The sequence below is a fragment of the Ursus arctos genome, unplaced genomic scaffold, assembly GCF_023065955.2.
Source record: "Ursus arctos isolate Adak ecotype North America unplaced genomic scaffold, UrsArc2.0 scaffold_21, whole genome shotgun sequence".
NCBI lineage: Eukaryota > Metazoa > Chordata > Mammalia > Carnivora > Ursidae > Ursus > Ursus arctos.
This window is the reverse complement of record NW_026622886.1, coordinates 17,514,267-17,527,130: the sequence shown is the minus strand read 5'-3', so window position 1 is coordinate 17,527,130 and position 12,864 is coordinate 17,514,267. Positions and strand designations below refer to the sequence as shown.

At 35.2% G+C, this 12,864-nt stretch overlaps 1 protein-coding gene and 1 pseudogene across 2 annotated transcripts in view; both read left to right on the top strand.

Annotated features, from left to right (window-relative positions):
* Positions 1-12,864, top strand: part of CFAP54 (cilia and flagella associated protein 54) — a 293,191-nt gene that overhangs the window by 132,069 nt on the left and 148,258 nt on the right. For both annotated transcript variants that reach the window (XM_057316516.1, XM_044384508.3), the window contains exons 33-36: positions 909-1,139; positions 3,118-3,260; positions 5,052-5,233; positions 6,989-7,216. In XM_057316516.1, coding sequence (XP_057172499.1) covers positions 909-1,139; positions 3,118-3,260; positions 5,052-5,233; positions 6,989-7,216 — 784 coding nt within the window. The remainder of the gene's footprint in view (positions 1-908; positions 1,140-3,117; positions 3,261-5,051; positions 5,234-6,988; positions 7,217-12,864) is intronic.
* LOC113255949 (translationally-controlled tumor protein-like) lies at positions 10,331-10,813 on the top strand (annotated as a pseudogene).

Below are 12,864 nucleotides of genomic sequence, written 5' to 3'. Positions count from 1 at the left end.
ACACTCTTACCTTCAGTGCAGAGATGACGTGGCTAGTCTTGTCAAACTCTTCTGGACCTTTTGAGGAGACTTGACCTTCCATCCACCTTCCTTTCTTTTTCATGTGTGTGTATGTCATGTCAGATTCAGACACGTTATCTATTAAAGCGAGCAAGATACTCTTACTTACCAATTGAGATTTTTTTCCTTTCTCCAATATAAATCAGATAGAATGGCGCAGACCAATGGGGCAGTAGCACTGTCGACATTAAAAAAAAAAAAGAAGTACTTTGAAGAAATCAAATCATGCCATGTAAACAATTATGCAACTATAAAAATAGTTGGATGACTTTGAGATTTTGATAGGAATAATTTTAAACAAATTGAATAAATGCTACACTTAAAAAATGAACTATTAGCTAAATTTTGAAATATTAGTTTTATCCAGAGCATATTGAATATGGATTTATGAAGTTATTTCATTTATAGTTGATTGATGTTTTATTTCTGCTGTAACTAATGTTGGAAAAAATTTTGCTCCATTGTTTTTTTTCTTAAGTAACAATACAGAGAAATGATTTTCTTGTTTAATATTGAAGTTAGGGGATGAATGTGAACATTATGTTATAATTCAGTTGTCTAATCTTTTGGTTATGGAAAAGAAAAGCTGTCTGGTTGGAGCTTAAGACACAGACATCAGAGAGAATGGAAGGCAATACGTAATGTCTTTGTCCTTACTGTCTGTCCTCATGGCTTCTCTATGGCACTATTTCACATTCTTAGCACTAAGGAAATGATAAATAAACCAGAAACATTTGCATAAGGGCAGTCAAGTGACTTCTTGGTGTATTTTATACAAATTGGAATCATTCTTCTTTATTAAATATCTGGAAGCTTGTGTAATTTCAAAATTTGTTTCTCCTTGGCAGAAATAAGAGAACTGATGTTAGAAAACTTGCCTTTCGATGCCTGGTGGACAACTTGAATCCTATAATATTAAATTTTGTGAAAAGGAAGAGGTTCCATCAAATATTTCTTGAGGAGATGCCCTGGAGAGCCCAGATGAACCTCTATCTGGCAAGTGCACACTTCAACCTGCTTTTAACGAAGCTAGGGGAACGTGTGAAGATGAAATTTGGCCCTTCACATCCAGTGGTCAGGTATAGAATATTAGCTGTGAATGATACTTTTTTAGCATGAGCATGGATTTTATTTGTTATGTTCAGGGCTCCAGTGTTGATAATAACTTAAAGAGGTTTACAGAGTGCTTCTCTCTTTACTGATCATTGGTATATTACTCAATTTCTTGTCTCAGAATCTTTCCAAACGAATGCTGGATATAAGCACTTAGGAAGTACTAATCTGCATGTATCTTGAATATGTTTATTAATATAGCTTTCTGTAAAGGAGATAGTGTCATTTCAAGAGAAATTCAATATTAATTGTGTAATAACTGTAGCTATTAGGTATAGACAAAGCTGTTTCATTTTGAGGTATATTTTAAGCCTCTATAAACACAGATCATATTTTCTCATACAGTGTACACTTTATATCATTTAATTCAGAAGACACTTTTGAGCTCTTGAGTGTCTTTGGCTAAAGTGTTATGGGAGATAAAATAGAAGATAAGTACATAATATGAAATACTATGTAATCATTAAAAAGGTGAGTAGAGTCTTTCATTAAGAAAAAACACAACGGAGCACCTGTTAGTTACAAGGTACCGAGGTAGACACAGTGGGCCTGAAAAGATGAGCAGGACATATAAGTTAGAGTCTGGCAGGGTGAATCACAAGTGTTAAAGAACAATTGTAAATAATGGTATAAGGTGAAGTATACACACAAAGTCTTCTTTGTTCCTGGGAAAAAGGCTTTCCTCTGACTGAAACTCACAGGAAAGATTTTGTGGGGAGGGGCCACTTGGCCTGGTTCTTGATGGATAGGCAAGATATAGAAATGTGCAGATGGGGAAAGAGGTATTCGATGTGGTTGGAAGCACATGAGTCAGAGCCCAGGTAGGAAACCCCAAATGGTGTGACCAGAATTTAGGGTAAATGGAAAGGAATGGTGTGAAATAAATTTAAAAAATAGACAAGTACCAGATGATGGAGGGTCTTAACTACTAAATCTGAACTTTAATTTATATACGGTGGGGATTATTAAAGGTTTTTGAGCAGGGCAATGATAAAAAATTTCTCTGGCAAGAACATATCAAATGGGTTGGAGGAAGGAGAGACTGTGACAGCCATATGAATTAAAAAGGTATTTATTTCAATAATCCAATGATAAAATATGCAGGTGAAACCCATGGTGAACTTGGCCCCAGTTTCTGTTTCTTTAGAATTTTGGTTAAAATCATTACCAGATTGAATCTTCATTAAAACATCTCGATAGTTCCCTTTCCTAAGTAGGCTAGATCAGATTTACATTTAACAAGTAGTTAGATTGCCTGACCAACAGGGAAGGCTTTTGGCCAAGTAACCCATTCATGAGGCCATGAGAGGAGAATGGTTCAGATCAGATGGGCTTCCCAACTTTCCTCTGGACACTGAGAAGAATTCTTTGAAATTCCAATCATACATGACCATTCAGATGTGATTACTTCATAGCACAGCAATTAGACAATGACCAAATTTGTATCAGGGTAACTTGGTGCTAAATTCAATTTTACTAAAACCGTTAAAACATACTCAGTATTTATGTATGTATGTATTTTTGCATTTATTTATTTATTTATTTTTGGTGGAGGATTATTTACTGCTTAGACCTTATTTTATAAAAGAAATAACATTGATTGTGAACACATTGCTTTATATAGTAGGCATCTTCATTTTGTTGTGTTTGAATCAGGTTAAATTGACATAAATTATTGTTTCAAAGCCCTTAGAATCAGTATAGATCGTCATTCCCATTTTCAAGGGCCCTTTCAGGGAAATAGATATTGATGTTAAAATTCCTAAGAGCAAAGTTACATTGTATAATTTTTAAATTTAATGGGAAATTGTTTGGCTTTGGTTAAGTGCCAAAATTTGGAAGCAATAACTCACAAATATTTTAAAAATTCAAGTAGATTGTATTTGACAGATTCAATTCAATTTTGTTTATATTGTTTTTTTAATGATATTTTCCCCCCTGCAGTTTCCGATCATGTGATCCTAATATGTTCTCACTATATAATTCAGGAGCAGTATTACCAACAGCGAAACTGACTCTAGAAAACTATAAAGTGATACTTGATTTCCTTCATACAGCTAAAAAGAGAAAGGCCAATTTACCATCAGGTAAAATAAAACATTATGATATATACACTATCAAATTGCCTCTATATTTTTATTCACTGATGCAACACACGTGAACATACACACACACACACACACACACACACTCCACAGACACACAGAGGTACGCATAGCATTTTCCAATGATCCAGGAATTTAATTGAGTTGTGGTATTTTGTAGGAGATTCTTATTTTCTCAGTTTTTAAAAATTTTCTGTATTTTTATGATATGTATTTGGAAATATATATGTTGTGTTCTAACCTAAACCAGTTTGGCTATTTGCCAAATATAATGTTTTTATTTATTTATTTATTTATTTATTTATCTATCTATTTATTTATTTATATTTTTTAGAAAGGGAGAGAGTGGTAGGGAGGGGCAGAGGGAGAGGAAGAGAGAATCTTAAGCAACTCCATGCCCAGTGTGGAGCCCGACATGGGCCTCGATCTCACAACCTTGAGATCATGACCTAGACTGAAATCAAGAGTCAGACACTTAACCGACTAAGCCACCCAGGCACCCCTAATGTTCTTTTTAAAATATTGATAGCCTCCTGTTGTCAAGATAGGTGTTATATTTTAACGGAAGTAAGTTTCAGAACAAATTCCACCACACATACTAATGCAATCGGCATGAAAACAGTCATATAGCTGTTTAATAGTACCGATTTTGTACTCAGGGGAGTCTACTCTTGCCTTAGGATCTCCAACTAACACCTTCCATGGAAGCTTACTCCAAGGTGAATGCAATAATATTCATTTGAATGGCAGCACCAGCCAATATTGTCATCTGCTCAGGTGACAGGAGACTCACTCTGAAAGGTGTAGAAATGCAATGAATAGGGCTCTCAATCTGGGTGCTACAAATGACGACACTACTCCTAAGCACTCACCTATCTTGAATACCACTCATTTCACAAATATTTATTTCTAATATCTTCATGCTATTACAAACCCTTTTACATAGATTTTTAGTAATGGTGTTTTAAGTGCTATGTAACTTATTGCTGATCAGGATACTTCATATGCTGGGTAACTGGCCCAGGAGTGTTCATTCATATTTGAGGTACTTGCCATGCTTTCTGATTTCTTCTAGGGTGTAGATTAGATTTAACTGGTGCCTTCATGTTATTCTATGAATACTGAAGTATTTGAAATTAAATTCCCTAGACACAGAGTCCAGGTTTTGTATGTAGATAATAATTTATATCTTCTTGAGTTTGTTTGTTTGTTTTTTTTTAACTAGCTGCCTAAGACCTCTCATGGAATCACCAATAGAATACTGTGCTATTGAGACTTATTATTAAATGCAAAGTTCTAAGAGAAGGTTTGTGGTAGGAAAAATCTGTGTTTTTAATACCACACCAACAGGATAGTGAATGGGCATGGTTGCTGCACTGCCTAACTCCAGGCAATGCTACTCACCTTCTAGCGTATGTGTCCTGGGAATGGACTATTTAGGGGGAGATTAGGAAATTAAGTGGGATTCTGTGATTGGTCCCTCAGAAAACATAACATTCCTGCCTCTGCATTGTTCCTTTGGCCATCACCCTTGCCCAGAATGATGTTCTCCATAGTCTTTCTGCATAGCTAACCCATGTTCACTTTTTAACACCTAATCTAGATGCCTCCTTCTCTAGAAACTTTCCTTGGTTCATTGTGTCCATAATAATCCCGTCCTTCCTCCAAATTTATGTAGTGTTTCTTATCTTAATTACTCATTTGATGATTGTCACCTATGTCTTCTGGAACTTTCTGTCTTCAATAATGGTATACTTTATTTTTGTACTGTAGATGCTGAAGAATTTTCCACATTTATTAATTCCAGAATGAGTGATGAAAATGTATCCAAGACACAAACAGTTTATGACTCAGACTCTCAGTCAGGTCTTAGTGCTAAAGAAAAGGATCGAGCAGCAAATTTGGGTCTATTGGATCATTTTATGAAAATCTTTTTATATTGCAGGAGAGCAATGGTAAGGTGGTCCTTCTAATTTGCTAAATTAATAGACATAAATCTCAGGCCATTAGTTTGGGCATGTAAGATGTATTTATTTACTTACTATCCATAATTTTAGTTTCAACCTTGAAACTAAATTGGCTTTGTTTCACATCAGTCATTTTTGAGGTTTGCCTGCCATAGTGCTGAAGATTTACACATTGTGAGGTTGTCAGGGAAAGGGGTAACTTGCTTTAGTCATCAGTCATCCATTGGTGAGGAGCTGAGGTGGCCTTTGTCCTGGTCTACACAATCTCTGTGAATATTCAGACACCCCTCTGCCACTTTCTTGCCACATTTGGGACATTGCCTTCTATGGTGGTGACACCAGTGTTTCCTCTCTGGAGTCTTGCTCCTGCCTGGAGTACATAGACCCCTTTATTCCCTCTAGCACAGGGAACACTCTTTCTGAGCCACAGGAAAGTCCTGCTCCTGGCCCCTGACCCCCTGCTTCTACAAGCCAATTGTGTCTCTCAAATGCTGTTCTCTTTTTTTGTTCCTTAAACATTATATGATACATTATTAAACTTAGAATCATTAGCTACAAAGAAATTAGTTTCCTTTTTCTCATTGCAGGAATGGCATATACTTCAAACCTCTCAAGAGTTGAGAGGCAATCTATCCTTTCTAGAACACTTGAGTTCCCATTTTCTCTGTGGACAGGGTGATTTCCTAAAAAATGTGACCCTTGACCATGAGCGCTACATCTATCCTTTCCACCAGCTTCAGGGCCCTGGAAGGTCTGGATCCTGCTCGCTTCTTGGAACTCAGTTCATCTTGCTCTCATTCAGTCCACTCTCCTCTGTGCGAGCCTTTTTTTTTTTTTTTTAAGATTTTATTTATTTATTTGACAGAGAGAGAGAGGGGGAGAGCAAGCACAAGCAGGGGGGGTGGCAGGTAGGGGAGAAGCAGGTTCCCCACTGAGCAAGGAGCCCAACATGGGGCTTGATCCCAGGCCCCAGGGATCATGGCCTGAGGCAAAGGCAGACGTTTAACCAACTGAGCCACCCAGGCACCCCAACCTCTGTGTGATCTTGAAAGCACTGAGGTTGTTCCTTTCTCGTCCATCAAGTTCATCCTCCATCCTTTGCAGTTGCTGTTCCCTCAGTTTCAAATGCTGTCCTCCTCCCAACACTCTCTCCCCCACCTTCACATGACTTGTTCAACTCAACATTCAAGTCTCTGCTCATGTCACCTCCTCAGAGAGGACTTTTTCCTGACCACCCCCATCTAAAAGGGAATATTCTCTCATGCTTGTCAGATTCTCACCCATTTCTGCATTATTTTTCTTTACAATACTTACTATTCCCTGAAACTATATTTTCGTTTGTCTACTTATCTAGTGTCAGTCTTTCCTAATAAATTGAAGCAGCATGAGGGCAGACCTGGTTACCCTTGCTCATTGCCACATTCCCAGAACCTAGAACAATGGAAATATTGGAGTCAGGCTGCTGGTGTGCAAATCTTAGCTAACCACTCAGTAGATCATGACCCTGGGCAAGTTAGCTCCATGCCTGTGTTTCCTTATCTGTAAATTAAGTAGAATACTAGTGCACACTTATTTCATAGGAGCTATTGTTAGAATTAACTGAGATAATGATATAAGTGGCACATAATAAATGGTATTAGTTATTTTTTATTATTGACATAATTTTTGCAGAAAGATGAAGTTGTTCGGAGATCTCTAACTTTTGAAACTTTGGGGTTCTTCTGAAAGTTGTGTTTGTCTTAGGTTCTTGCTCATCGTGGTGGCTATTGGACTCTGCTTCAGAACTGCTGTCGGGCCCTTTGGAATTTTACTCAGGAGCTGCAGATACTTCTTAAACAAGCCGTGGATATGTATAAAACATTTCCTATTAGCCAGGATGGATTCCTCTGTACCTGTGTTTTGCCATTCTATTTGGGAGCAGAATTACTTATTGACATGTTAATACAACTACAAAATATCAATTCTATTAAGGTAAGGGCATTTGGGTAATTATTTTTACTGCATCCAATTAATAAATACTTTTTACCATGCACCTTGGGATAAATAGAAATTAATATTTTCCTTCAGTTCTTACTTGGTTTGTCTATATTTCATTTGGTTCATTATTATTATTTGGTTCACAATACGCAGCTCACATTGATGTTAATTGTAAATATCTTAGCCTGAAAATTCAACTTTTTAAAGGAAACAGAAGGTAACATTCACTGAGCTCCAGCTTCTGTATAAACTAACTCTAATGCATTTAATTCTTGTGGCAGTTTTTTTGACAGAGAAGCAGACCCGAAGAGAGATCGTATTGCTTGTCAGTCACTCTTTACTTCACTGCTTTATCTGTCCTTGTTCTGTTATTCCAGATCTGGTAGACTTTGCAGCCATTTAAAATCTACCACACTATGGTTTAAAATATGAAAATAAAATTGAAAAACTGCAAACATGATATAACCTAAACACGTTAAAAATTAATAAACTCATAAGCACATTGAGTCATGGAATTTATAACATTTCCAGATATAAAATATGTGAAAATACAGTAGCACAAAAGACAGAGTAATAAGTTTTTTATGCCTTATGTATATATAAAATGGTACACTATTAACTCTAAGTAGAATGTGGTAAGTTAAGGATGCATTTAATAATCTTTAGAGTAATACCAAAAAAGAGATATAGCTAAAAAGCCATTGCAGTGAAGTGGAAACTAAATAGTGGTCAATGCATTAAAGAAGGCAGAAAAAAAGAAACAGAGGAACAGAAACATATCAACAAAAGAGAAAGCAAATAGCAAATAATAAATCTACTCAAATCATATCAATTACTATATTAAATATAAGTGGCTTAAACACCCTAATCAAAAGGAAGAGATTGTTGGATAGAAAGAAAGACGTGTAATATTTGGCCATGTGAGAAGTATTCTGAATATAAAGAAACCGACTGAAAATAAATCAGTGGAAAGGGATATACCATGAATACAGGAAGCATAAAAAAACTGGTGAGACTTTATTAATATTAGGTAAAATAACCTTTAAATCAGGGAGTATTTTGACAGATAGAGACTTTTCATATTGAGAAGAGGCTCAATTAATCAGGAAGACATACTAATCATAAATGTGTATGCTCCTAATAAGAGAGATTCAAATTATACTCTGGACACCCAAAGCATGAAGAGTTTCCAGAATGGTGAAAGCATTGATGTGTTGGGTGGTGGTTGTGGTTTGACTCCATGGGGAGAGGGCATGGAACCCCCTTATCCAGGATCATTCCAGACTCTGTACCTCTTTCATTTGGCTGTCCCTGAGTTGTATCCTTTATAATAAAACTGTTATCCTAAGTATAGTGTTTTAAGTGAATGCCAGCCAATTATTGAATCTGAGGGGGTTATGGAAACCCCTAAATTTATAGCTGTTCAGTCAGAAGTGCAGGTGACCTGAGATTTATGGCTGATGTCTGAAGTAAGGGCAGTCTTGTGGAGGACTAAGTCTTTAAACTCTTGGAGTCTGACCTTAATTCTGGATAGGTAGTTAGTGTCAGAATTGAAGTGCAGTGCACGTAAGAGGGTTAGAAACAGCACAAGTGCATATGGTGTGCTCACCAAGATGGATCATATGCAGGGTCAAAAAATAAGTCATAATAAAATTTAAAAGACTGAAATCTTGAAGGGTATGTTCTGTGACACCTACCTTATAAATTTAATAAACAAATTCACAGATAAAATTTATGAATAAAAATTAGGCAGAAAAATCTCCAAATATCTGGAAGTTAAACAATATAGTTCTAAATAATCCATGGATCAAAGAAGAAAACACAAGAGAAATTTTAAAATATTTCAAACTGATGACAACATATCAACATTTGTGGAATGCAAATAAACCAGTGCGTAGAGGAACTTAATAGTTTTAAATGTTTAATAGAAAAGAAGAAAGATACAACATCAGTTATCTAAGTGTCCACCTATACGAGCTCAAAAAAGAACAAATTGAATCCAAAGTAAGTAAAAAGAACAAAGAAAATAAATGAAAGAATAAGAGCAGAAATAATTTAGATATAAAACAAAACAAAATTAATAAAGTTAATCATTTGAAAAGATTATTAAAATCGGCAGAATCCTAGGAATACTGATGAAGAACAAAAGAAAGAATAGCATAAATAACTGACAGTGATGAAAGAGAGATATAACTACGGATCCTGTAGATATTAAAAGAAAAATAAGAGAATATTATGATTAATTTTTACTAATGAATTTGATAACTTTAAATGACGCAGACATGTTTATCACAAAGCACAGCTTAAATCTGACACAAGAAGCAATAGAAAAAATGAATTGTCCTAAATATATTTAAGAAAATGAATTTATAATTAGGAACTTTGAGATAAAGAAAACTTCAGACCCAGAATATTTCCCTGCAGAATTTGAGCAAACATATAAGGACAAAATAATAAATCATATACAAACATTTTTTAGAAGCGAAGCCAGCTCAACCCTGACAAATATGTCAAAAACAAAAGTATGAACAAATATCCCTGATGAACATAGACACAAAACGCCTTAATGAAATATTAGATAAATCCCAGCAATATAGGAAATATGCAAATGAGGTCTATAATATCTACAATTATACAAATGATAATCAAGTGGGTTTATCCCAGAAATGTAAGGGTAACATTTAAAGATCAATCAGGCAGTGCCTGGGTGGCTCAGTTGGTTAAGCGTCCAACCTTTGGTTTTGTCTCAGGTCGTGATCTCAGGGTGGTGAGATCAAGCATGATGTTGGGCTCCACACACAGTGTGTAGTTTGCTTGAGATTCTTTCCCTCATCTTTTCCCTCCCCATCTGCTCCTCCCCCTGTTCATGTGAGCTGTCTCAAATAAAAAAAATAAAAATCTTAAAAAAAACAAAGATCAATCAAGGTAATTCACCATATTAACAGGATAAAAGAGACAAATTATATGACCATTGAAATAGAGACAGCAAAGCATTTACAAAATTTGATATTGCTTTTTCCACCTGCTCTCCCTCCCCTTGAGTGCTGCTCTAGCTGCACTGGATTCCTGCTAAGCCAGGGCTGCTGTTCTCTTTCTCTGGCTACCATCATGATTATGTACCTGGACCTCACCAGCCATGATGAGATGTTCTCTGACATCTACAAGATTTAGGAGGTTGCAAATGAGCTGCGCCTGGAGGTGAAGGAGAAAATAATAGGACAGAAGGTACCATTGATGGAAATGTACTTCGCAGAACGCCACCAAGGCGAAGGTGCTGAAAGCATTGTAATCATTGATGTTGATATTGTCGGGAACCATTACTTACAGAAAACAAGCTTCACAAATGAAGCCTACAAGAAGTACATCGTAGATTATAGGAAATCAGTCTAAGGCAAACTTAAGGAACAGGGACCAGAAAGGGTAAACCTTTTAAAACAGAGGCTGCAGACAAATCAAGCACATCTTTGTGAATTCAAAACTACCAGTTCTTTATTGGTGAAAACATGAATCCAGATGGTGAACTGCCGTGAGGATGGTGTGACCCAAGATATGACTTTCTTTGAGGATGGTTTATAAATGAAAAAATATTAACAGAATGGCAATTACTTTAGATCTATCACCCGTCATCATTAACTGGCTGCTGCTTTTCACACATTCACACAACACCAGGACTTCGACAATTGGGTGATGTCATCATGATCTCTTCATTTATTTTAATGTTGATTTATTTGGAGTGGAGTCATTTCTTTTTTTTCAAAGAAAAAACCATATCATGTAGGTTGCCTAAAAATAAAATACATTTAAACTTATTTGAGAGAATACCTCTTGCTTTAATATGTATTTAAACTAATCTGTTTTATAGTGTTCTGGAGAAGATAGAGCCTGGTTGTAGACCACAAATAGAAAGCATAAGACTGTCTCCAGATAACTTCTACAGGGAAACTACTTCTGGGACTGGTATATTAAAAAACAACAACAAGAATTACAAGTTTTAATTCTAAGTTGAAGTAAAGGAAAAGACCATATTCATAGAGTACCAAATGTGAAGTGGATCATTATACATTTCATCAGCTACAAACAGAAGTAGTTAACTCTGGAAGAGATTATTAAAAGAATAAAAAGAGACTAATACAATTGGAAGCAAAAGAAAAACGATGTCATTGATGTTAAAGACTCTCAGCAAACTAGGAATACCTGATAAAAAGTAGTATCTACTGTTAACATCATACTTAATGATGATATATTGTGAGCTTCCTTCTAAGATTGGTAACAAAGCAAGGATGTCTGCTCATAACACTTTTGCTCAATATCATGCCAGAGATCCTGACAAGTGCAATAAGGCAGATACAAAAGACATGTGGATGGGAAGGGAATACTATGAGTTTTTACATAGAAAATTCTAACTATTTAGAACTCTATAAAGCAACGAGTAGAACTAATAAACAAAATAGCACATAAAGTCAATATAAAAAGTAAATTAAATTTCTTTGTACCAACAGAAAACAACTGGGAAATGAAAATTTAAAAGTACCATTCATAATATCAAATTTCTAGGACTATATCTAAGGAAATCTATGCCAGATTTTTGCACTGAAAATTATAATGCATTGCAGAAAAAAATTAAAGAAGATCTAAATAGACATGGAGATATAGCATGTTTATGAATCAAAAGACTTAATATTGCTAAGATATCATTTATTTCCAATTTGTTCTATTGATTCAGTGAAATTCTAATGAAAATTCTAACAGACATTTTTTTTCAGTGTAAATTGATGGTTCATTTTAAAACTTACAAGCAAATGCAAAGAAATGTGAATGGCCAAGAAAATCTTTAAAAAAAAAAACAAATTTGGAGAACTCCCTACCTGATTTCTAGGTTTATTAATGCTGTAGTAATTAGAAGAGTATGATATTGGCATAAAGAGAAACATATCAATGGAATAGAGAATCTTAAAATAGACTCATACATATGGTCAATATTTTACAAAGGTGTCAAAGCAATTCAAAGGACTCAAAAAAGAAATGACAACTCTTAGCCCCCAGATGTGTTCTTTAAAAATCATTTCCCACTAAAAGAAATAGGACTCCTTGGTGGGGGGAAAAAAAAGCTGATTACCTTTTCTATGTGAACTATACTTGAGGATAGCCAAATAGTTAACAGTCAAGGAAGAGAAATTTTTCTTTATAGAATTTTCAGGTTAATGAAGAAAGAATGTTGAAATTAGAAAATCAGGATTTTGCAATTCTTTATGAATCAATGGGGGGATGAACAGCACCAGTGAAGTATACTTGTTGGAAAAAAATCAAACTGGAAGCAGAGCAAGCATTTAAGTCTAACCAACAATTTACAGAAGATCCAGGGGACAGAGAAACATTTAGAATGAAACTATGGGCATGCATCTATAGAAATTCCAACTATGGAAACTTACAAGACAAACAACCTGGTTTCTTCAACAAAAAATTGAAGTAAAAAAAGAGGAGATGAAACCTATAGATTAAAAAAGACTTAAGAGACATAAATAATTGCAATGTTTGGACCTTAGTTTGATCCCATTTCAAACTAATGCACTCAGAAATTTATAAGGTATAAAGGAAATGTGAACACTGATTATTCAATAATGTTTTGAAGGATTTTTTGCTAA